The 24,247-nt window shown below is 36.5% G+C and overlaps 1 protein-coding gene across 4 annotated transcripts in view; it reads left to right on the top strand.

The window, feature by feature from the left end:
• LOC139142009 (KH domain-containing RNA-binding protein QKI-like) overlaps positions 1-23,869 on the top strand; it is a 63,801-nt gene extending 39,932 nt beyond the window's left edge. Inside the window, exons 5-8 of one of the 4 annotated variants that reach the window (XM_070711791.1) lie at positions 12,684-12,783; positions 13,565-13,825; positions 15,968-16,033; positions 18,932-23,869. In XM_070711791.1, the coding sequence (XP_070567892.1) occupies positions 12,684-12,783; positions 13,565-13,825; positions 15,968-16,033; positions 18,932-18,948 (444 nt within the window). In that variant the 3' untranslated portion in view covers positions 18,949-23,869. Of the gene's footprint in view, positions 1-12,683; positions 12,784-13,504; positions 13,826-15,967; positions 16,034-18,931 lie in introns of all 4 variants that reach the window. The other 3 variants (XM_070711792.1, XM_070711790.1, XM_070711789.1) reach the window with 3 other exon arrangements.
• Positions 23,870-24,247: the final 378 nt, after the last annotated feature.

Genomic DNA, 24,247 nt, shown 5'->3' with positions numbered 1-24,247 from the left:
TTGTTTAAACTTTCAATTTGAATGATGTTCTGATGTTTGATTCAATGTCAAACTGTGTGTCAGGAATGCATTTCATGTTGTCCACAGTGATACAAGTACCTGTAGTTGCCCTACTAATAAACATTTATGAAGCATACATACAGCTATGAAGATTTCTTGCGAATGAAAGTATATTATTCTGAAGATGCCAAGTATTTGTGGTATATGTTTGGATAAGTCACCCTTTTCTCTCCTTGGTCCCCCCTCCAGTGCAAAGCATTCTGTGTATCAAGTCCATTTCGAAGGCATGCCTAAACAGCTGCCATTATCAAAATCTCTCCATTCTCTAAGTCTAGATTGTCCCGCCCCAAAAACTCTTTAATTTTTTAATGCATTTTAGATTATAATCATTATGAAAATATTGATAGGTAACTCAATAAACGTAGTCTTGCCCTTTAGTTTAAGCTTGTCCATGGAAATTTCCATGCAATACAGGAGCTATGAGATTTATAATGAGTCCTGAGTGGGTGTAATGAGCTCTTTAAGTAGATTGAACATGCAAACTTTGCAATTAGATCCTGAAGAGACATTGACAGTGTTTGTACAACTGTTATGCTGCCGATATTTAAGTGCGGCCATTCTTATAGAATTCTAAGCAGCGCCACTCAGATGGAGAGCCTGCTGTTGAAAATATATAAGTGATCAGGAGAGCTCTTTAAAAAGCTGGAAGTATAAATGAAATTTCTGGTTTACCGGTGGGAAGGGCCTCGTAAGCAACAGAAGGGAAGTCAAGATGAGTAGGTTCAGGTGATGATCGGCAAGAGATTGTCTAGATATTGTAATTGAAGGAAAATCTTCAGCTGCAGTTTTAATAAAAGCAAAAGCCATGCATAGATATATCAGCATAGCTTTCAACTGTTTCCAATAACATCTTCAGCTGATATATATGTCTGAGAGTTTTGGTAATTTATGACAGCTAAATCTAACCTTTCCTTGCCATGCTCACTCCCTTATTCCGATGATAGTGACAAATTTGCTGGTTTTTACTGCCCATCTGAGAATAAATGATCTGCCAGCTTTCTTGGGTCATTTGTCAACACAAGACAGACATGTTTACTGGTGTATCGGGCAAATACTTCAATTGAGGATGGCAAGGGCAAGACTTGGCCACACAGCTGTCTGCAGTGCACAGATCCAGGGGAGAGCCAAGACACTGCATAGCGAACATGGTGGACATAGCCAGTGACATTCCGTGCATTCCCGCACATACAGCCTTGAACAACTATCAGTTGTGGAGAGATAAAATTACCCTGTGATGGGGCATCACTGACTAGTTAATAGACTTATAAAACCCTAGCTATTTACAGCTGCGGAATATAAAATATAAATACAGACAGCGAAATCTCTCGATCCTGTCCAGACTCTCAGTGTATGAAATGATGGAAGAGAATATTTTTCGCAAACAGCTGCAACATGCCTCACATAAGAATGCTTGACCAAAAGGTCAGCCATCTCTTCAATTAAAATATAGTTTTTCATCTACTCTTTATTATGCTATAATTTAATTTGGATATAATGTGAAGTGGAATATTAGATTGAAATCCATTGCGATAAGCCATCTGAAACATTAGCACTCGGCCATATGTGAATTTTTCACCTTTTTTATATTTGTACATCATAGTCTTCAAATTTAGCAAGTATCAGCAAGGAAAAGTCTGTTAATGTACATAGTTTGATATTCAGGCTGTTTCAGGCTTTCCACAGCAGATAAGTTGAGGTGTAGGCTGCAAACCTGTTACGGTAGAGTGTGCCTTGGGGGCAGATATTTGGGCTCAACTTTTTCCAATACATTTCTGGTCTACCATTTGTTGGGGCTAATTTTAAAGCTCTTGTGGTCAGAAAAATTTTACCATCTCAGTTTTTTTGAAAGTCAAAAATTGTGTTTTTTGACATTGAGTTAACACAAAGCTGGCGGCCATTTTTAATTTCAAATATCAGTAAATTTAAAGTAATTTGTTTCTGTCGTACCTAACTTTGCATGATGACCCCTGATTCATTCTTGATTTGATAAGAGAATGGTTGAAAGTTTTGTTGAGGAAGTTTTGAGCAAAAGTTCAGGTCTTTCGCTTTTCAAGGCACATACAACCTCATTTAAGGTGGTTGGAAAGGCTATTTTTGCACCAATTCTTTTCTCAGAGTTAATGTCAAGTTTCAAGTGTTAGAATCAAGATATTTAGTTCAAATTTTCAGGATAACTCCCTCAGTTATATTTTCTCCAAAGAATATAAAAATTGTATATTTGCAGCCATGATTTTGAAATATGACACCAGTAAATATTAAAATTTAATTTTTCATATTTTTTTACATATTTGAATTTCATAATAATTGGATAGTATTAATATTACCAAATTAGTTATAAATATATTGACACTATTTATTGTAAGATTTGTACGGCAGGATTTGTAAATAAAATTTGTTTTTATGATTTTACATGGGTTTATATATCAAAAAATTATTAAAATTCTTTCAAATTTCAAAATGTTATTTTTCAAAAAGTACTTCAAATAGAGGAAATTGTGCCGTACAAATCTTATCTGTAACCTTGTTAATAGGCTGTAAAAATTCCTGTCCATATCTCATTTCAAAGTTGGATTAAATTGGTATACAATTATGTAGGAAAACTGTTATTCTGTCAAAATGTTGAAAACAAGCCATATTTGCACCCCTCTTTTGAAGTCATAGAGCAGTTTTTTTGGTTAATCTCACTTTTGACACCTCTTTGACACTCAAAGAATCTAAAAATGCATTTACAATAGCAGTCACTCACTCTGAATGCCATCACCACCTTGTCAAACTTTCCTGAAAAACAGCAAATAATGACTTTCCTTTTCAAACATTTTATTAAAAGCTAGGGGACCTCTACCATAGTTAATACACTAAAGACTCCCCAACTTCTTCTTATTTGGTCTGTTTTTCGGAAGTTTTAACAGGCTATAACTCTGCAATGCCTTTGTGCCCAAATGTCTAGTTTTTTTTATTCCACATAGAATGTAAACTACTTTTATATTTTAATAGTTTTGTTGAAATTTATAACTGACGCTCTAGCCTTTCCAACCACCTTAACCAACATTTCGCAAGCCTCTTGTATCACAACACAGCATGTTAACCCCATTCCTTCTTCACTGTATTCTTAAATTACAACCAGAGCAGTTGAAAAGGTTATGCCAATGTAAATAGCTGATTTCAAACCCACTTCAAAAATAGATATATTTACCTAGTTGATGTCAGCCAAACTGTATCACCGACCCAATCTGCCAAGTACACAGCTGACTGGTAACACAAATGTTTTGATCAGACATGGTAAACCACTTGCATCAGATTAGTAAAACACTTGATCCTCAGAATTAGGATTAATAATGAAGGCACTTAATCTACTGAGCATACCGGTATATGTTTCATTTTGGTAATGTGGTTGGAAGGTTGGGAGAGAGTAAAACAGTACATTGACAGATATATGTGTATGAAATAGAAAGATCTACATGAATAGGCCTTTATGTATGCAAACAGTACAGTCTTGTCTATTTCTCTCACTTTCGTGAAGTGGCAACTGTGACAATTAAAACCAGGTGACACATTGGAGATCAAATCACTGATCTATAGTGATGAGGAAAGCCAGCCAGTGAACCAGAGCTGCATTCTTATCATTGCTTGGATACCATTCACAGGCATCGGCTGTGTTCTCAAGTTTTAGATAATAAATTAAACATCCGCTACACCCCCACAACCTACAAATCTTTTATCAGTCCACAAAAAGCGAAAGCAGCATAATGTAAAGGGCACGCAGTTACAGAATTCGTAAGGTCTCAGGGCCCCTTACAAGTTTGAATTGAAGCAGTACCGGTAGACTATTCCTTGTTTTGTTTAATTATGGCTTGGTAATTATACTTTCAGAAGAGAAATAATCATTGACAAGATTGTATATTGATGGAAATTTGTTCTGATTAATGTATTTAGCAAACAATCTGTAGACCAGATCATATTTCTGGAACAACGGAACTGAGTAAGCCCTGCTAAGAAGTAAAATATTCTCAGGATGTTTCCTCCCATCATGCATCAGGATTGCAAATTTTCACTAGTTGCATGCGTTGCAATTTTGCAGACTATCAGCAATAGGTTTTCAGACAATTTTTGACCAGAATCTGATATTTAGATTGTCTGGGATCTCGACTCCTGTCTTTTCTTTTGGCCTTCATCCATAACCGAAGTATGCCCGAAGGCCAAAAGACTGAGTGAGATACTAGACAAATGTATTGAAAACTGAACAATTTTGAGTGGCATTAAACATCACTTTCCAAAGATTTATAGTGGAGCTTCAAGCCTTGCAGCCATAGTTACTGTTAAACCTGTTCAACCCTGGATCCCTATGAACAGGTCCACACTCACCATTGGTAACAATAGGTTTGGACCAAACCATGGTAGTGAAAGGGGTTAGTGCCATATTCTAATCATTTCATCGCCAGATTTTGGTATGTCCCTATCACTTTTGATAGGAAGGTTGGACCAAACGCATACATGGAAATGGTGATTAAACAGTGGAGGGGTTGGAGGTTAAACTTGTGCGTAGGAAAATGGATGAAAGATCTCAGTGATATTAAATGCTGAAATAGGAAAATGAATACTGCACAGCATGAAAAGCTTTTAGTAAAATTGATGGAGCAGCAGCATAATAGTGATCGCTCTGGCAGTTAGAGACATTTCAATGACTTTTTTAGGGTTGGTCAAAAATTGTTTGAGGGGGATGGGTGGTACGGTAACAGTGGAACAAAAATACTTAGTGAAAACTCATGAACAGAGTTTCACAGATGTACTGATTTGAAAACCGTGGAATGATATTTATCAAACTCTCAGCTGAAATGTGCATAACAGCAAAATCAGAACATTAAATGGTCAAAAAAAAGTATACACCCTGTATTGGGACAAACGCCTCCAAAGATTAAATTGTTCATCCCTTGCAAATAGGACACTGTTTAACCGCAGGAGCAGTAATCCATAACAAAGTACAATGGCTGAAAAGAACGAAGTTGCAAACCAGACCAGTAATCGCATGGATTTGGAGATCCGATTGATTGCCAATGCGACAACTATTGAGGATTAGCGTTATGAGTATGTATTATTGATGCTATTGAATGGGGGAAGGGAGGTTAACCACCAGCCTTTGCCGTCCCTGGGAGGACACTGTCCGCTGTGGAAATTAGGGACATTCAAATTTAATGTGTGAGCAAAGTGAAGACACGCGTTTTGTCTTTACAAGTGGGAAAGACTGTGATTCCATTCATGAATAAGTAAAAGTTTGCATTATGTGATTATCGCGTGCAGAAAAGAAGACTAGAGGAGTGAACTTAGTTTCTTTGCCCTTGCTGTGTACTGTAGTCATCAAGCTATGTTAGCAAGGTACTGAATCCCGTCTTAACAGGCAGGAGGAATTTCCTTTCTGTGATCATTATGTCCAATTCATCTCATAGCTTCGTTTTAATTAGGGTTGTTATTCTCTGCAGCCTGGTGGGCATGCTCCTCTTACAGATAGAATGCAGCAATTTGTATCGTTAGTGCAGTGTGTAGAAAAAACGCACTGTTTAGGGGTCTCCCTCATCCACTGCCCAGATGATGTTTTGCTTCAGTCTACAAAATCTCAAGGGTTAATTGATTCAAAGATGATGCATCACTGCAAGTCAAAACTGTCATTGTAGGTAATTCCTTTTGACCATAAATAGATGCCATAAATTTTGAATATACAGTGTTGCAATTTCTCTTCCAAAATTTCATCAAAGTCAAATTATAGAAGAAGAAAGACAATGTACATGTAATGGAAAATGAATGCAGGCTCCATGTTTGTTTTGTGATAGTAAAGCTCCTTTGAAATGAAACAGTCAATACTCTGAATTCAAACCTCTCAACGGCTGGTGGTCAACCAATATCCGTTTCCCCTTCATGTCCAGTGAAGCAAACTAAAGAGCCAATACCTCCAGTTACGCAACAGCCAGAAATGAAACCAGGGGAGTGTACCAGGGAGAGGTGACGTGGATAAGGGAAAGGTGACGTAGATATCCTGATAGGCTTGGCATTTCAATAGACCTGCCTTTTCATCTCCTTTCACTGAACAATAACCCTAATCACCTAAAGGCCAATTAAGCTATTTTATACGCAGCCATATATATGGATATTGAGAGATAGCTGGCAGTAGTGACACCATTTAGTTCTTTGTGGAATATTTTACAGTATGCATCAATGCAATAATTCAGTTGAACTTGTATACGAGGATTAGGTAGATGGCATTGATTTTCGTTAAAAGATACGGTATGCCATTAGTGGGTATAAGCGTTTACAGATACATACCTGGCGAAAATGAATGTCAAGCTGAAGTATAGTGGGACCATCTTTCCTAGGAGGGTAATTTCATTGCCTTAGGGAGCTTACCTAAGTGTAGAAAATGGAAACATATACCCTCTAAGATAATGTTGAATTGTAGTATGAACCACGTTGGTTCTCTTGTCTTTGGAACAATGCTCTTAGCTCGGGCTTTCTGTTCATTTGCCAACAATAACAATAAAGACCAATGTGCATGCATTGGCAAACTAAATTTTGAACATTTTTAACATACTTTGTGGAGCAGCATAGAACGAGAATCTTTGTTATATCTTCACAAACAATAAGAAATAGTATATATCTGGAATCAGAGTAAATAGTCCTGATAAAGAGAATTTAAACATCATAGTGCAGTGACAATATTTTTCCTCATCGATATCAAGTAACAAGTCCGACCAAATTTCATTCATAGCATATGAAGATAATGGGTTCTGTGCAGTCATCTCTAAATATTTAGTGCAGTATCAGCACCAGATTGTAGAAGGCAGCAGACCAGAGTTTAAATTTACCTGTGGAAACGTCAGAACACCTTGCACAAAAGAATCCCAGATTGTGTATAATAAAGCCATTATGGTGTGTTTTCAACTGAGCAGAATGTTTTGTACCATTAAGTATCTTTGATTCCAATTATCTGCATCATCAAAGTCATATGGGGCTGTTATGATCTACAGGGCATGTGTAGGGTCCATTTTATATCCACATGCAAATTTCAACAAAGTAAGTTTCAAATGTTGTAGACATGATGGTTCTGTTTAAATTAATATCAGTGATGTAAATACGTGTAATTGGTCTTTTGGACCATTGTAGGATTTTGTCAATAACCCCAGGCTGAACAGTCTGTGTGTCAGTTTCAAAGCTTTACATCATTGAGAGTTGGGGGGGGGGAGTGCAAAAGACCACGAGATGAAAAAGAGAAGCTAAGAGTAATCATTAAATTGGCGTTTCTAATTAAATAAATCGCCATGGTGATTCGACAAGATTGGCACGCTATTAAGATGTATTTGTAGCAAGCACCCCAATTGTGAAAGATGGCTGCTGGCTGTAGGCCAAGTGGCAGCAACAATATAAGCACTGTGTACATTATAGCAATTTGATAAATGAGCTGGTGGAAGGGTATGAACCAATTGGGCTTGATATGATTCTAATAGTATTAAGCAGTTCATTGTGTTGTGATCTATAACAGAGCAGCAAGGACTGTAAACATTCTACATTGTTTGTGTGTTTTTTTGCCTTTTCCTTTCCTATTTGCAGTTACTTGTATGCAGGGGGTGCATTTGTGAAGCGTGTTTTTGAGTAACATCAAATTGTGGGTGCCAAGAACTTGCCCTGTGGCGAGACTATGTTTCAGTTTGCCTCGTACAATATAGGGATGACAAAGTCAACATTAAGTCTTCTTAGGATTGTTGCCAACCCAGCATAGTTTTAGAACATTCCAGTTTTGTTGTCTTCCCCCCTCCCCTCCCCAAAGCAAAGATAACATAGAAAATTGCTGCATATTGGTGTGTTTTGTGTGTATCGGTACAAGTAAGAATAAACTGGGTGTATCTTTTGAAGGGCCCATTATCTGATTTCTTTAGGCAGTGCTGCGTATCAAAGAAGTATTGACAAGAAGGCCAGGTCTTTTGTGAGGGGGGTTCCTGGTCAACAATAGAATGAATGGAAAGACAGGTAAAGATGTCCAGAACAATAGCCCCTGGGTATTGTAACTAGTGTAATTCATTCCTTGTTGCCTAGGTTAGATTCAGTGGCTCCGTTTATGGACGCTGAAGAGGTGGGTTTATTACTGCCAGTGTTTTATGTGCTCACTGTTGATAAATGGCTTCATGTTTTCAAAAGAAAAGAAAAAAGCAAGATGCGTGACGATTTGTGCCTGGGCTGTCCTCTCTATGTGTGCTGTGTGTTCATTTGGAATAAAAATGTTTATAAATATGTTATATTCAGTTATCTCAATGATGTACAGAAGTTTACTCATTCCGTACCAGGAAGTAAACTTTTGAAAGATTGTGTCCCAGTTTTCAAATTTTGTTGATTCAGTTTTATAATCACAAAATTGTGGTACCAACCTTGGAGGAGTGAAAGATTTTCCAAACACTTTGTATAAAAATTCACAAAATATTTCACTCTGAATATTAGAAAAAAAAATGGCTGCTATTGATTGACTCGCAATAAATTTTCAATTTGTAACTCAGTAACCAGTGCAACAAAACATCTCAGTACATAAGATTTTAAGGGGAAAGGTTGTTCAGTAAACCTATGTGTCCAATTGAAACAAATGTCATAAAACTTAATTTTCACTGCTTTGAAAGAATTCAGGAGGATTAGCTCCAGAAATAAACGGGTGCTGTAAATTCTTATGGGTGTGCTTGATGAAAAGTTTGTATTATGCTCTTGAAGAGGTACAAAGTTTAGGCTAATCTTGGAGATGGTGATGTGTGCGTTTATTCTCACAAAGTCCTGTAATAGCAAGATTGAGACGAGGTGATAAACCATTGAAGGAGTTGGAGCCTGATGGGTCAAAGGTGCCGTTCAGTGAAAGTGTCATGTTTATTCCTGTTTTCTTTCTCTAACAACCCTTCTCCTTGGAGCTTTCCGTTATCGTAACCATTTCCAAATTGAAAAGTCAGTGTTCCTCATCCCCAAAAAGATTTAGAACAGGCCGAAGTTTCAACTTTTGGTTTCAGTTTGGTTTCAGTTGCTATCAGTTTTGTTTTTCGGGGGATCAGATATTTCTCTGTGTGTTCAATGAAGTTGGCTGAATTATCAGCAACTCAGTATAATGCAACTGTAGGTTGGCTTGTGAAATTCACGAGTTCAAACTTGAATCTATTTTATAACCTATTATATTGTTACATATAGTTGTATGTGCATGTGAGCTGTATACAGTGTGCAAACAAACAGCAGTTCATCTTGGTGCTTGAGAAGACAAAACTTTATACCGGACAAAATCATCAAACAGTGCACCTTTTGAAAAAGAAACCCATCAATATGGCAGCATCTTTGAATTCAAAATCAGGAACAGTGAAACAGCAAAGTTGGGAAGGATAATTAAAATTGTGTTGTATGGGTATAGTATATCATGCTGGTTATTATCAGTTGAATTGGATGAGTTTTGTGTTCTGACTCACCAGAAAGTGAGCCTTGGGCTAAAATGCCGAGTATAATGAGTTTTGGCATAACGCACACTTTGATAAACAACATCGGAGAGATAGGAACAATACCAGTGCATGTTAACAATAGGGCCTAGAAACAATCGAAACTCAAACAAAGCATTTAGTGGTCAGGAAGCGGTTTAATTTTTACTCTCAAAGTTAATCACTTTGCCGTCCTATGAAAGATATGTTAGTAAGACAAACAATAGCCAAATGCCTTTGAACATGGTATTGATTTTTGTTTGCCCCATTGAAATTAGCCGGTATGGTATGTAAAACCTGAAAGCACCAACTTTGTTAAGTGGTGCCGCATTGTTCTTGGTTGGTATGTTGGAGTCTGAAAATATCAGCTTTGCAAAGTTGTGTTTGCTAGCAAAGTGTTGTTAACTTGACAGTGTTTAAAACAACTCTGCAGTTTCATGGTATGGTACCCCAAATTTTATTTTGGTGTACTGTATACCAAACTATGCAGAGGTTGTACTGGGGTGACTAGTTGTGATCTTGAGGAGGAATTTTGCTGCATGTACAACTAACCGTTCAATCCCAACAGCAATCAACTTGATGTGGCCCCATTCTTTCTCATTGATATGGTTAGTTCAATTTATAGGCACATATGAATTGAAGGGAGGCTTCTGACCCTGTTCAGATACACTAGCGTCGAGGTGGCCCAGGCGGACAGTAATCTCCATAAATAAGTTTGATAATTCATAAATCATGAGGAACTTTAATTGGTATGATCTGATGTGACATGTAGTCAGTGGTGACCATTCTTTCCCTGTAGATTTATTCATTTCAGGAAAACAGTCAGTTTGTATGTACATCTGCGCATATAAGAAGAGAGGGACAAAGTGTAATGTATTTGATATCATGTACAATGTTTAACTATTTATTGAAAACTTGCTGAGTCCACGGAGCCATCGATGTTTAATTGCAGTTTCAAATTGAAATTGCAGTCGACTTGTAGAGCAGTGCTACTCCAGTGGAAGATGTACTGGGTAAATCATCCAGGGCTTGGTTCAAATTGGAGAAGAGAAATAACCTACTCACAGACATGCCCTATCTTTTCATTGCAGGCAGCAGCAACTCAAATAAAATTATATGATCTTCAGTGACTCGTTAACTTGTTGCAGTTTTAACACTGACTGAGATATGATTGTTGATTTGTGTATGCAGGATTAGATAAGTCATGTAATCAGATCTACGTAAATGTGAAATTAAATCAAGTCCACAGATATCTTATACCTCTTGCGACAAATTTTATCCATCTAGCCTGTAAGGGACATGTAATCTGTAATGAAACAGGATTCTTGGCTCTAATGGTGCTAGCTTGGCCGCATGTTGTGGGCCGAGGTGTCAAACCCAAGAAAGCAGCTGAAATTACTCAAAAAAACAAGTTTTGTAAACTGCAGAGTCTCATGCAGGTTTCAAAAACCAGGTGCATGTAGGGATAGCGAAGGAGATTTATTATGAGTTGCTGAGAGCTATAGGTTGAAGGTTCTCGAGTTAGTTAGCTTAGACCGGGCTTCTATGGCTGAATTGTCAAAGTATCATGTAGGACAGTTGTAATGGTTGTTGCAGATGCCTCTTTGACCCCTCTTTTCCAGACCACAAGTGTAATAGAGCATTTCAGAACAAATAACACTGACAACTAGGGCCAGCATTTGAAAGAGAGTTGAAGGTAATTTTGACAAGGTGTGTTTTGCATCAGTGTAGCCTTCCAGGTTCGTGTTTCAATAGGGCAGGTCAACTGAAGTCTCCCGTACACTGTGTGGCCTTCGTTGCTCAGTTTGTGTGTTTTAAATTGAAATGGAGCAAATAATTACAAGCAAGGGGTGGTTAGACATTTTTCGGATCATGAAACAAACAAACATAAGTTGTTGTTAAGTTTTACTTTTATCATTGTTGACGGTTGAAATAACTGAAAATAGAACCAGGTCTGGTTCTGCTTTTACTGTATTGGTAGCAGTCTGTTTAAATGCAGACAAGATAACGCCAGTCAGGATAACTTGGCCGTAGGAGAAGTGCTTCCCTGATGCACAAGATGACAATTTCACATGGAGATGTCTCAGTTTTTCCTGAAGATGGGAGTGATTCTACAGACTAAGGTGGTGGTGTCGCAATGGCAGATCGAGGTACATCATTTGCAAAAAAAGGTCAAAAAGGACAGGCCATGCATGACAGTGCAGTGAAATTTGTGACTTCTGTTCAGGGTTGACCAAGTGAGACCAAGCTTTGCCTTTTCATCTGGTGACAGTGATTTATGTGGGGGCAGGGTTTAACCAGTTGTTTTCTGTGAATGCATTCCTGCTTTTCTGGTATGATAATAATCGCGGAGGGGGCCCACAAAGTGGTGAGTGGTTCTCCCTCTTGAGGGGACAGCCCACCCCAACCATGGGGGTTCAGTTTTGCTGAAGGAGAGCGGTGGCAAATAGACAGACAATGGCTGTCAGCCAGTTATGCAATAAATCACTCCAGGAGAGGCCCTTGGGGTGTAGCCAGGCTGGCCACAATCAGTGATGACATTCAGGTTGGCTGGGTTTTTTTTTTTCTGAAGATGAATGAGTTGGCAGTGTCTTGAAAACGTAAACAACCTGTCAATAAAACTCTTCCAGTAAATATACAGTGGTGAAATGTAGAATTAATATCCTTGAAATTGTAAATACAATCTAAAACAGTCCCATGCTCTAACATTTCTTCCATCATCGCTAGCTATTTAAATCTTGTACGGTCCTTGAAGGTTGCTGTTCCTCGGTCGAATGAATGAAATGAGACATGGATATTTTAAGATGAGTTGTTTTCAAATGACACACAGGCACACCAAGGTCTACAAAGAAACAGTAGAGGGTTTTTTACTTTCATAAAAACCCATAAACTTTAAGCAATGTGATGATTCACATGCTTCATGATATCTCAGATATGCCAGGCATGCCACACCCTAACATCATGGTAAAGATTTGCCGCCCTCTGTGTCAGCTTTCTCAGATCCTTTCCTTTTACTCTTGAATTGTGAAATTGCTACATGAAAAGCTAATGTTTTCTCACCTGACACTATTAATGATAATCTCTCCACAGAAGCAATGTTCGCGGACAGTATGTAATGGTTGTCTTTTTCTTTTCATTTCTGTATTTTAGGCCGAGGGTGAAGATAACTTGAAGAAAGGACAGCTAATGGAATTGGCGATACTCAGGGGAACATTCAGAGAAAATACTCCCAACAGTGAGTATTCATCTTGTAAGTTGAAACTAACACTACTGCTCTCCTTTTCATTTCCTGCGTTCCATTCTTGTTACAAAACGATCCAAATCTACTGCAGCTGTATGATCCAATCATTTTTGGCCTTTTTTGTGTCAAGTGGAACTTGAGAAAATCTGAGTTATAATTTAAACGGTGTATTTCATGTTTTTTTTTAGTTTAAGGGGAAGTTTAAGGTATAAATGAAATCCATAGGAAAAGAATATTCTATATAAGATTAAAATGGCAAGTTGAGACAATTGCTTCTGTGACACTTGTGCATGTGGAGGTGTGGAAGGTTTTTAAATGTGGGTAGATAAATAAAACAGGAGAACACTAATTTGCATGCTTTTGTCATCAGCAAGTGTTAGGTATGAAGAATAACTTATAACACCGTGGGTAAGTTTGTCTCACTGTGCATAATTTCTGTTGGCTATGGCAGTTGAGCAGGAAGAATAGCATGCTCCTGTTCAATTATTTGATATATCCCTGTGGTAAGGTAACTCTCTTTCGATCAAACTTTTTAATTTTTCTAGCATCCTAAATTAACCTGTCAATGGTAGGGTAATTGGTATAACATTTCTGTTGGTCAATGGAGATGGAAAATGGGAATAACTAGATGTAAAAATCATATCAAAAGCATGTAACTATAGTAAAGTGGAGGCAAAGCATTGAATCCGCTGAATCTCTGGAAAATAAGCGTGTTTGTGTTTTTATTTAGATACCAACTTGAAGGCAATGCATCCTGAGCTCTTTTACATGGAAAATTGTTTCCTTCCAGATGTTCCTACATCCATGGTGCCTCCCACAACTACAGTCTTACCACAAGCCCTGCGCTCACCTACGCCAGCAGTTCACCCACATCTTATCAGCTCACAGCTTATGCCTCGAATGGCCAACGGCCAAGCCCTTCTTGCCAATGGTCTGCCTCACGGGACGTTGTTGCCCCACGAGGCGGCGCTAGCCTACCCTCACTACGAGACATATCCCTATGCAATGCCAGCTCTTCTGGAATATCCAGTTGAAGCCACCGCCACAGTTGGTAAGTACTGGGCCACCAGCTGATCTCAGGCGTTGTTCACTGCATGCATGGCACCAGTGTGGAGATACAAGCCAGCAAACAATCAGTATTTTTGGAAGAGCAAGTCCTTTCAAAGCGCCCCCCTAGTGGTCACAATCTTCCATTAAGAAAAGATAAACTTGTCACATTTTTTCATCAGCTTTTTAAAATCACTTTTAATCATCAACCAGGGGAGTTTGAACAATCATAGAGAAGAGGCATTTGGTTTCATTTACAACTTAGTCATGTCCAGGGGATCTCTGCTCATTGTAAGTTGGTGACTGCGTTGGTATTACATTGTGACCACTATGGGACGCCAATATTTTTCCTTTTTACAACATTTATGAACAGATATATGAAGAATATTTTTTATATATGTGCAAATGAAAAAAAAATTGAAGATCAATAATATAATTACAACTGGAAGACGTCTTCTATGCTTCTGCATGTTTTACCATGGTGACTTGTACTTAAGTTATTGGTTTCATGCCATTTTTTGCTGCTTTTATATCATCTGTGGTTAAACGGTTGTTTTCAAAGCATGTCCTTTGACTAACAAATCAATATGTCCCACTTGTCTAGTTAACATCTTTTATACTCCTGAGTATTTTTACAGTAAATATACTTCAACAACCAGTCAAGCCTAACACAACACAGTTTACAGTTCACACCTGTTTAAGTATTTGTTCGTCTCACCTTTAAGTTCTGCGATGGTCACATAGTGTCATTCCATATATTATTTACGAATGGTATTTTTTTTTCAATTATTTTTGCTGCATTTCATGTTCGTATATACTCATGCAACCTGCAACTCTATTTTTTTCTTCAAGTAAACCATGAAAGAAAGTGAACAAATTTCATGTATGCATGTAAAAACGGGTTCTCTTTTACTTTTTATTCTCAAAGTCAAGCCTCTCGGGGAATCTGGTGAATGACAGGTAAATCACCAATCAGTGGCATTCTAGCTCATCATGTGATTACAATCAACCAATCACCAGAAAGCTAGTTTATCATTCGATAAGAAAAGATTTTGTGACAATCTAGTAGCATATATGATGAAACTTACCAAATTGATGGTATTTTTTAGTGTCATGTTACTAAAAATCTGATTATCATAAGACGTCAATAAACCTTTTGCTGTTTTGTTAATTCTTGTCACCTTACTAAATTTTAGCTTATTTCACAAATTGTGCCTTACCATATGATCAAAAAGTTCAAGAAATTTAGAGTGTTGCATGGTTCGCTACCCAACGTTGGAGTTACTCTTCTCCGTAACTGAAGTCTAGCTTTTTTCCCGTGACTAATACAAGGCTATAAGCTTTACTTGTGACTAAAAGCAGCCTTTTAAAAGAGGTATGAAAAATTTCTAAGAAAATTCAATCGTCTTGTGTATGACAAACTTTGTCAGTTTCTTCAGTTTTTTATGTCAATTTATAATACCTAAAAGTCTCATCTGTGACAGCGTCAGACTTTAAATTTACAAGGTGCCAAAATTGTAAAGACTAAGACAAATATCAAAACCTCCAATTTGTGTGTAAATATACTAATGTAAACTGATTTACATTGCTGTACAACTCTGTAGTGTGAAGCCCAGCTGATGGCATGCAAAACATGAATAGAAATGATATATGATGAATTACATCACCTCCATTAGCCATTTTGTTCATCAGTGGAAAGCTGAACTGTGTCAGCATATTCAGAAAGTAGCGTTGCGCCGGAATACTTCATTCTCTTACCCAGGGCTCACCGCGATTGTTTTTGGTCATTTTAGCATCACATTGTTGTGCTTCGTGAAGATGTTTCTTACTAATAAAACTGTTAAGTGTAGTGTGACGACACACACATAAAAGCGATGTCAATCAAAAAAATTACTCAGTTGTGCAATAGTGTTGATGAATTCATTTTTTTCATGGGAAAGTACCTTATAAAGTAAATGAAAAGTTTTATGTGTCTGACATTGTTGCAATCTGTTTAAAAACGAAAATCAAAGACTTTAATTTATAGATTGCAAAGTCTCATTTGATCTTCTTGTGACTGTAAACTGTGTTGGTGTAGTTAGGCTGTTTTGGACACAGTGGAGTTATGGCTTTAATCATTAACTGTTGGCATGGCAATATTCTCTAGGTGCTGTTCCCAAAGCAAGGCGCTTTGTCAGGGACCACCCCTATCAAAGGGCTGTCCTTGAACGAGGTTAGTCCACTTATGAAATCTCACTGATACCCACCATCTTTGGTTCTTCGTATTTTTTCTGTCTCTCTCTCTCCCCGTTATCTCTTTTCTCGATATAAAAACCCCTAGCTTGCAGTTTCTAGCGTTCATTAAATCTCATGGTCTAATTTCACTCAGGCTGAAAACAAAAGATGCAGAACTTACCTCTGTTCAATGATTCTCCTGAACTGAACAAAACCATAACATTGAGAAATTTGCATAGATAAAAAATCTTCTGTCAATGTATGAAATTATCAATTTGAGGCTTGTTGGCGACATGTCCCCAAGGAATGTATAATACAGCAAACACCTGGTGAATGTTTCGATGTGTATGCCTTTTCACCTGACCTTTAACCTTGTCACCTGACCATTAGCATTGTCACCTGACCTTTGGACACATACTGATCCAACAACCTAGTTCGTGTGGAACTGGATTCAGATTTACTGATCTCCTATGAATTGGATACTGCAAGCTTGGGCCTCCTTTTGTAATCCACGCTGGCATTGCATTATTAACAATATCTGATGAGACGGTTTCGGTCCCAAGTAGTGCATTCATAAAGTAAGCCAAGTGTCTAAAGAGAAAATTACAAGTGTTTATTTACACTTACTCATCACGTCTTAGCAGTCTGTGTTGACATCTACTGCTCTCATTTATGCTTAATAAACATGAGATATCTGCACTACTTGGGACCACATATTCTGATTTTTGTTTCTCTGTTTATGTTTTTGTTTTTCAAAGTTTTGGTCTTTCTTTATATGCGTGATAAAAATAAGTATGTTGTCCGAATAAAGTCCAGATGTAGTATTGTCTGTTTAGTGTAGTATTGTCAAAAACAGTTTGAATGACATTTTTATACTATAGAGGTAATTATATATATCTTCTGAATATTTTATATTCATGTGAATTTCTATTCTATGGAGGAGTATTACTTTCACACAAATATTTAAAAAAAAGAAATATTATATGAGAAATGGTATATTTAAAGCATCGAAAGTTATTTGGTTAGAGGTTTAATGTCAGTAATTATTGCATGTAGAGTGAACTGGGCTTCTTCGGACACATGCTGTTTTCATTCAGTGTAATCAAAGGGTATCGATTATTGATCGTTGATCAGTCAATTCAGAATCATATATTTCTATGTATTGTTTATTATTATGAGAGAGTTTTTTTCTGGTATAGTGATTTTTGATTGTAGCAACCTTACGCAAGGTAATCACCGAATATTCAATTGTATATTTTTTTCCAAAGAAAGAGGGAATTTTTTTAGGGTTACTTTGTATGAGTCAGACAAGACGTTTTGTTTTGTTCCCAATCTTCATATTTAAGAGTAATGTGTTGACAATATACATAAATAGAGCAAGGGTAATAGTGAATTTTTTTTTTATGACAGAGCCAGTTCTTTCTTCAGCATATGACTATCTAGAAAAGTTTTGATCTTGTAGTATAGCATGCCAGATTTGAATGAAAGCAAAGTGAAAAAAATAAAATCGGCTTTGTAAAATTGGTTGCTTATGAAAGGCTGTAGTGAAATAGGTGGACTGGTAGTGTACAAGAAAACTGGCAGAACCTTCTAGAAGAATATTATGAATGCTAGAAGTTTTTATATAAATAAGGTCTGCTTGCATAGATTAGGTTGAAGTACAATCATTGCTGATACACAAAAATCATGACGTACTTTGCTTTGACAATGCATATGCTTCTGCGTAATTCCATTAGACAAAGGCCTTAGTATATTACAAGAAATTAGTGAATCTGTTAATGTAAGTAGTAGGAAAAAATTATGCAAAAAAAAATATCAAGGAAAAAACAAAAAAATCTGAGAGAGAATGTCTGTATATTTTTGCTGATTCTGTGTATTTTTGTGGTCTAATTATGGCAAATAAAGCATCAGAATAAATTTCCATTAAACTCAGAGTAGGATCGTTTTTGTTTCTTATTCTTATCACTCAATTCGAAAGAGTTTCAGCCAAACACATAAAGCTAACAGAAAGAGTTAATACAAATGTGTTTTAATATTTTAACGATGAGGATGATATCATTAATAGTTAATGTATTAATGAGAACAATGTTTAGTGGACTAACATTTTATATGTAATTTGTATAAGACTAATAACCGTGGCAGATACTGGGATCCGACTTTCTTCTCTTTAATGTTTATATTTAACTGATGTCTTCAGTTTCCAGAACATTATTTGTTGCTGGTAATACTACTCAATTGAGAAAACATCTGGTCTGTCCAACTTCTCTTACTGCATACTTAATATTTGTTAATTTGTCATTTAAGGTTGTAAAGGTGGCTATAATCCCTCATGCTGTTACTATTCAATGTATTTTATGATATTCATCTAAATCTTATGTCATGCTGTGTTTTCAAACTGGCTATACGTGTCATCTAGCCAAGCAGACAGAATACTGTATGTCGTACTTTCTCAATCATAATGCTGGCAAATGATCCTTCACACAACAGTATTGCAACTGATAACAGTCCTTGTTGTCCGTGGCAACACTGATGCAATGTTGTCCATGGCAACACCGTTATGGTGTTCCCATTGGCAATCAATGGCTTGCCCAGGTCCTTTGCCAGTGTCATACTCTTGTGCAACCAGAGTCGTCAAAACCGACCTAGTTGCATCTTTTCATTGTCCTCTTTACCTGCCATGGTTGTTAAGTCATCCCTGTTTATCTCCATTGTTCATCATTCATCTTTGCATGCTAAAAATAAATGTATATCCAGAAAAAAACAAACAAACAAACAAAACATTAAAGACATATTTTACCAGCTGACTTTTTCATGAATCTCCATTATGCCATTATGTCAGTACTAACCAAAGTTTTTTTCTTTCTTTTTTTCTCTGATTTTTGTTAATTAACCCCAGCTGCCACTGGCAACTAGTAAAGCCACTAACCCAAGCATCACTGCACAAGTATACTCCACGTATTGTCACGGTCCGTGTATTTGTAATCCAGCAAAGTGCGCAGAAAGGTATGCATCACTGTTACTGTGACTCCAGTCCATATCTTCATAGCTAGTCTCTACCTCTCCATCCACTCTTACTAGCGGGCTTGTCGATGTTTACCACTGAAGTTACTCTACTAATCGATGGATGACAAAAATGCTTGTATAATAAGGTGATGGGTGCCTCCTTAAGGATGAAGATATTAAAACAAACATACACACGATATATATTTTATCCACTACCTCATGAATGTTGTAGAGAAATAAAAAAAGAAAATCATCATGTGAGGTGTCAATGTCATGGCATATACTAACAGCTAGGGGATGATACAATCAATAAGCCGAGCCTGTGGCTAAGTAATATACTGACCTTTGCCCTCTGCCCTGATTAGTGCTCCCTGATTGGCTAATGAATATATGCATTCATCATTTTAATCAACTGATGTGTGATTGTTATATTGGAAGTGGTCTATCTCTATCTGTGACATCAGACAACATTCACCGAGTGGTGTTTTTATGCATTTCTGCACCAGAAGTGTATGTCACTGTTTGGTCATTGCACATTGACAAATTACAAAAAGAAAAGCGTGGTTCAGAATATTTTTCGGATGCTGTCCTGTCTGGCTAGAGATTGACCACCACTATACCCATTGTTAAGCACATGTAATATTCTTTGCTGTTTTATCAGAAGATTTCCCAGCCGTTGTCAACTTTTGTGTGGTGTTCATTGCATACCTGTTTATATCATTGTCACTTAAATTGGAGAATATCTTGAAGTCTTTGATTGAATCATCTCGGTGTCTCCTCAGCTGACGGAAATGGACAAAAACATTGTAAAAGGTCAGTTGTAGGTACAGGAGCAAAATAAATTCGTACACACTCAATTGTTCGAGTGGCTGAAAAATTTTCTGATCAAGTAAAAGTTTAAAAGTTTCATATTTCTATTCTGCCATGCCCCTGTGTTTTTGATTTCGAAAGTTGTATTCAAAATTCAAAAGCGCTAGTGCCAAAATTTGGATCTCAGATGATTCCTTGTCACGATGACTCTGATAAGGAGGGGGACTTGTATAAAATTGCCAAATTGCAAATTCTTTGAAAGCCCTGGCCGGTACCAACCCCCCAACCCCTCCCCTCTCCCCTAATCCCACAAAGTTTAATGGACTTTACAGCAGTCAGTTGGTTGCATATAATTAAAAGATACACAGACAGACTTGTGCAGTTGCTTTGCCATCTCTCAGGGATACCATGTCTCAACCAGCAATAACATATGCAAGGTTAGTGGATGCAGTTTCCATGACAACCAACATGTAATGAAGCAAACCAATGTTGTTTTTTTTTAATTTTGGATGTAGTAATGTACATTTTTTTGACAGTGAATAGAGAACAATTTAAATAGAAATTGCAGGGAAAAAGAAAATGGCAAAATATTTTTTTGTTGCCAGAGGAGATGCCAACTTTTCCCCTTTTAAAAAATTTCTTGATAATTTTGATCAAATGTGTGATCATGGTAGACAAAGGAGTGTTTTTATTTCCTACAAAAAAATATACTGAAAAAATAAAAATTATTGATGTGATGGTATTTTCACTTTTGAAGCTCACTGTCTGCGAGCCGTTAAACCCCCATGTTTCCGAGAGGATGGAATGATCCACTCTTTGGAAACCTGAGGAATGTTCCAAAAGAATGTGGAACAGGTGGCAAGAGATATTTTTTTATTTTAGCTGAAGTTTTTATTCATCGTACATAACATGTTCTTGCCACTTTCCTATTTAAACCAAAACTTTTTTTCTTAGAAGTCTCAAATGGACAAAAGATGCTTCCAAGTGAAAGAGGTAGAATCAGAGGCTGATTTCTACTGCTTGTTCTGAAATTGTATCCTCCCCACCCCTGTACGGCAGAAATGGTTTAGTCTCAGAAAATGTTACCCCAGTCTCTTAAATATGCAGTGGGGAAAAATTCTCTGATTTGTACCTATGCAAATGAAATGATAGCTTTGAGAAAAGTAGCATAAATCACCATTTCATATCATATGTTTGTTTTTTGATGTGTAACCTGTTACATATGTTTGTTTTGTTATGGCCCTGCATCAGTCAAAACAAAATGAAATTTCAATAAATGAAAGCTACCCGTTTGATGTCTGGAATATTGCATGAAAATTCTTTGTCCATGTAATTTTATGCAGAGGCTGATATATGTTGCAAATTCAGCAAATCCTGAATTTATGCTACAAATTTACAGGTTTTGTTCAGACAATTATTTACACAATTTCCATGACAAACTCTTTGTTTTCATGACTTTTTAATCGCTCAAAAGGAGGCTGAAAACTGCATCTGCTCTTGCTGAAATGTCTTCTTTCAAGACGGTTTAAAAAGTAATTTTGAAAAGTGCTGTGAAATGGTGAGGAAGAGTATTCAGAAATGAAAGGCTATGCAAAAATTGAAGACAAAACCATTTCTACCTGGGAGGGATTTTGTTGGGAAAAAATGTACATATGTTACATACTTAGGGAATTTTTAGTTCAACTGCCCATATCTTTGTACATAGATTGTTTACACAAGTCACGTAAAGTTGGATGCAGCTCTTTGTGTGCAAAATAGAAAATGTAAATAGCGCGTGACCTCAAAAAATCCTGTCCGTGTCTGCAGTATTTTAATCATGTGGTTCCATGAAAGGGAAGTTGAGCCATTGCATGGAGCGGTGTGAGAGCAATATGTGAAACTGTAAATTTGAAGCATCCAGCTTTTATCGTGACTTGTAACTTAGACTTGTAGTAATATTCATATAAACTGTTATCATTCATTGTCCACTAAAATGTGTGGACTGTTCATTATTTTTTTTAAATATGTAAAAAATAAAAAAAAATTTACAAAAAAAAAATTCTTGAAATTTGCCAAGTGTAGATTTGATTCAGGCAGTGTAAGCATTAACATTTGACTGCCGAACATTTGCCAGATGATATGTGCCTTTCAAAATATAAGTAAGTGATACTGAACTGTGTACCTGGTTTGAATGACACGTCCTTGTATTTCTACTTATTTATATATTTTCATACATTCAAGTATTCATTAGCCATTTTGTTTACATTGAATTTTTTTTTGGTCTGTGGAACCTTTCCAACTGGGTACAGTATTTATTCATTTCCATATGATATAAAACCATGTGATAGAATTCTTTCAATTTGTTGACTCCAATGCGGTCTGACGTACTTAATGACCTCTATGCAGACAAGTTATTTTTTTCGGTATGTTAGACCAGAATATCAATTTTTGTGTTCTTTCATTCCCTGCGGCTTGATTTACTTAATTACTTTTTTCACTGTATTTCTTTATATAGTGAGTTTAAAAAGAAACAGTATTATTTCAAGAAAGTATGTCATGGAAACGTGATGTACAATTTAACGCACGTATACAAGAAAAACCTGCAGGTTGTTCCTTTCTGCTACGCAATCACATGTAATTATATATTCATGAATAAATTTTTTCTTCCAAGATATTAACAATTTCTTTTACGCAACGATGTCAAAAACGCAAACAAAAAGAGGTATTGTTCCATCCTGTAGTGTTTGTAAAAACATTCATCTTGTATTGACACATATGATTATTATCATGTGATAATATTCACCGTTATTTCATGATAATTTTTCACTCAAAGGATCTATTGTAGCAGGTAGAGTCTCGGTCTTTTTTATGCTCCATCCCATGATTTCCAGTGATACCGTTTTTTTAATAATCCCTTTTTGTTCATTTTTGTAGCTTTTTTTAAAAGCCTTTTATAGGGTAGTATCTTGCTGTGCTTTTAGGACGAGAAGCAATTTCTGATTACAGATGCTTTCATACAATAATAATTAAAAAGTTAAAATTACCAAAAGTCTTCAATTACAAAAAAAAAAATTATTCAGCAATAATTATATATGCAAGTAGAGGTAAATTGATTTGTGAGTGAAAGTTTTAGGGATTAAGTGCTTTATAAAGGTAGAAAACTTCAATACTGTTTTGTGAAATTGACTTCATATTAATGGTATATTTCTTGCAATAAGAGGCAACTGCTTCCTGTTAGCCTGGGTAGAGGTAATGAGATATATTTTGAGGGATAGGAATTTGTTGCAAGAACACATGACAGAGGGGTAGCATTAACTTAAAAAAAGGAGGTGTTTTGATTTCTGGTGCTAACTTGAGGTGAAAGACAACTAGATTTTTGTTTGTCTAAGCCAATGGGCCGAAGTTGCCCACAACAGACGAGTGCATCCATGACCAGTGGTTGTTGTCAACTTCTTGTGAAAAAATACAAACAAAAAAATAAAGGACAATGTCAATTGGGTTTACAGTGTGATGGCTAATTCCCCATACAGCTAGGGCGTGAGAAAAATTCGCTGGCTAGAAATTGTTCTGTAGCAATGTCAAAGAATGTTTCAGTTTATAAAGGTTCATAGGTCAAAGGTCAAGACATGCATGACTGCATTATGGGAAATGTTACTGACATGTTTTGCTACTATTACCTTACCCCTCTAGTCCTTGTAACTTTGGTCAGTAGCAAGATGTTAAAGCAATAAAAACGATAATAATAATACTAAAAAACCTCCAAGCACTCTCATTACGTCTGGTTCTGTAACATTATACTGTTGTTCCAACTTATAGTAACAGAATTTCAGCCAGTGTACTTCATTTTCTCAACCTAGTTTAAATTGCATTTTTCGACCCATTCCTTTTGAGTGAACATACCTAGTTTGTCAACCACAAGGAGAACAGACATTGCTAGATCTTCCATTACTCTATCAATAATTCTACAAGTATTATTTTCCTATGTAGCATTTTCATGTAATTTTTATACATCAATAAATTCAATTTGTTTGATACAAGACAAGTGTGGAGTTTTTTCTGTCTGTCTGAAACTTTCTGTACACTAACTTTCTTTCTTCTCAAGAAAAAATAATTTTTTTAGAAATTATTTCTACATTCAATTATTACTTTCCATGTTCTGATCTGCTATCAGTTTGATGAAAATCAGTAACAGAGGTCTGCTCGTCTTGAACTTTGTTTGTTGTATTGTTATCAACGTCTGCTATTTTAAAAGTGAGGACAGTACATGCTGGATTATATATGAAAAAAAACAACTGAGCCTAGCATATCACCAAATTTAATTTTTACCAGATTAGATAATTTTGCTTACTGTCATATAACTTCGTCCAGTTCACGGTAGTTTATCATCAGAATTAACTTGGACAAGAAAATTTTCACTGTT

The sequence above is a fragment of the Ptychodera flava genome, chromosome 10 (assembly GCF_041260155.1).
Source record: "Ptychodera flava strain L36383 chromosome 10, AS_Pfla_20210202, whole genome shotgun sequence".
NCBI classification, from domain to species: domain Eukaryota; kingdom Metazoa; phylum Hemichordata; class Enteropneusta; family Ptychoderidae; genus Ptychodera; species Ptychodera flava.
Note: the sequence above shows the minus strand (reverse complement) of the source record. Positions and strands in the feature narration are given on the sequence as shown.